The following is a 2,500-nucleotide window of genomic DNA, read 5'->3' as shown; positions in this document are numbered from 1 at the left end:
TACTAAGAAAACCTGTGAACACAGTGAGGTCACATTCGGTGTAAATTATTCATATTTGTTGACAGCATTCCCGACACAAATCATATTAATACCGTATTGGAACAGAATCAGACAGCGGTTTGTATACAGTAAATGGGCCATTGAGTGTATATAGGCTATACTGTCCAGCATTATATCACCTATGAATCATGATCCTATTTCATACTTGCCCTGAAGACTCGTTTGATGTTGGCATTTAAATCTTTAATAAAGTAGCCTGATTTTATATCCGCCCACTTCTCTTTAACCTTTTTGAATGCTCGGATCACAATTATTTTGTCCCTTTGATCCTGGAAGCGCCATATCATTAACCCATTCTGACCTGAGATCAGATTCATACGAGGTTTCCACTGGACACACACTGGTCTGATTAAACTATTTGCACCTTCACTGAGCACCTCAGTGATTTCTTTAGCATATATGCATTTGATGGACTACCTCGTGTTTATCTTGCTGACTGTTAAAGCTCTCTGGATTAAGAGCTTCTGCTAAATTCCTAAATTGTAAATTGTTGCCTGAAGTCCTCGGGGCAGGAATCTGCAGGCGGGGTCCATTTGGTTTCATTCTACGCTCTTAAAGAGTTAGATTATCGTTAAACATCTGCATTACTTAATTTACAAAAAGTCAAGTGTCGTTTTGATCGAACGGATGGAATTGTGGACACAATCGTTAACAGACAACAACATATTATTCTTTAGTCTGGGGGTCTAAGAGAAGCTAAACGTCATCAAACAGTGGGACCGTGGCTCAAATGTCAAGAACATGATGGGCCTTGTAATTAAACTGGTTGAAAACCACTATCTTACAACACTTCAAATTTAAGTTCAAGCATTTATCAGACACTGTTGCAGTGACTTATAGTAAAGCAAGGTAAACACATGCATACTGTGCAGGTACACAGAAAGCAGAAAGATAAACAGTAAACCGTGTGTGTGTGTGTGTGTGTGCGTGTGTGTGCAGTGTGTGTTTTAAATGATGTACTAGTGCACTTTTTCCCAAGACAAATTTCCCCCTCGTGGGACAATTAAGTATATCTCACTGGGTAAACTAATTAACCCAACATCTCTTTGAATAGATGCTATATGTTTGTTGTAACCATATTGATTTGTTTGCTCAATATTTCCATTTCTTCCTGCACTTTTCTTCTCTTCTTTTTGTATCCATCAGTGCCCTCATTGTGCCCGCGGCGATAGTATTCCAACCGTTTGTATTCTTTGTTTGTTTACATTTCAGATGTCGCCCACTTGGCACCTATTGCAACGCCTGTCCGCCCAGGAAGGAGGTCCCCCTCTTTTGTGAGCATTCCTATGGTTCCTATATGTTTAGTTTTTTTTTTTCTCCACGGGAAGTTTTCCTCGTCCGATTGAGAGCTCTAAGGACAGTTGGTTTCTGTTGTTCATTAATTAAATACAACAATTAATTAATTAGCCTATACTCTCCTACTCTCCAATTGTTTGCTTTTCAAAATGTAGATTAATATAATTTGATTGTAAACATTATTGTTTTTGGTTCCGTGCTTTGATTGATATTTCCAACACAAAAAAACGAATTTGTAACTTTGTTAAATGCTCTATAAAACATTGTTTTTTTTTTAACCCATTCTGGACGGCAACCCGTTTTGTTTTAACTAAGCATTGATAGCAGATCTACAAGCTCATAGCTATAGTAGGTCTGCTATGTTTTCTTTAATCGTGAAAGTGTGGCACAAAAATCTTTGAATATAATAAACTTTCAGAAGACTTTTTTTTATTTATTTCGACGTCAGGGCTAAATGGGATATAATATAACCAACGGATTATTACTTATTATATTGTATTGTAACTGCTCTGCTGCCAGTATACAGATGAGAGTGTCAGTTATAGGTACAGTCAGGGACAAGTGTGATGTTTTGCGGACACTTTTGGGGGAAAACCGCTGAACGACCAACAACGCTGCGGATGAGTTGAAGAAATGGGGAAATGAGAGGGAGACGAATGATGAACGGCTACGACGAATAACCTTCACCTCGACGGATGACAATGACCAACTCTCTCGCTCTCTCACCCACGCACACACACGACCGACGCTTTAAAAGACCAACCAGAGAAGTTGCGCATGTGTGCATGTGTGTGTGTGTGTTTGCATGAGTGCGAGCGTGCGCATGTGCGTGTGTGTGAGAGAGAGAGTGAAAGGGGGGTCAACAAATGTCAGGGAACAAAACAACATGAAAACAAACAAAAAAAAAACAGACACGGGAAGGGGCGAAACGGGTGGAACGGAGAGACGACGGGAGAGAACGAGAGGAGAGGAGAGGAGAGGAGAGGAGAGGAGAGGAGAGGAGAGGAGAGGAGAGGAGAGGAGAGGAGAGGAGAGGAGAGGAGACAAAGGCTTACTTGTCTCAAGTCGCTGAAGGCCAGCAGCAGTGTGTCTCCCTGGAAGCCTCTGACTGGACCGGCTCTGGCAAAATCTGTGGGAAAATACA

The 2,500-nt window shown here is 40.9% G+C and overlaps 1 protein-coding gene across 2 annotated transcripts in view; it reads right to left on the bottom strand.

Annotated features, from left to right (window-relative positions):
* The window catches only part of exoc6b (exocyst complex component 6B), a 141,419-nt gene that overhangs the window by 35,509 nt on the left and 103,410 nt on the right, over positions 1 to 2,500 (bottom strand). For both annotated transcript variants that reach the window (XM_080792738.1, XM_080792739.1), the window contains one exon: positions 2,412 to 2,485. In XM_080792738.1, coding sequence (XP_080648864.1) covers positions 2,412 to 2,485 — 74 coding nt within the window. The remainder of the gene's footprint in view (positions 1 to 2,411; positions 2,486 to 2,500) is intronic.

Source organism: Protomyctophum bolini (assembly GCF_963924005.1).
Source record: "Protomyctophum bolini genome assembly, chromosome: 20".
Lineage (NCBI taxonomy): Eukaryota > Metazoa > Chordata > Actinopteri > Myctophiformes > Myctophidae > Protomyctophum > Protomyctophum bolini.
This window is presented reverse-complemented; position numbering and strand designations above follow the sequence as displayed.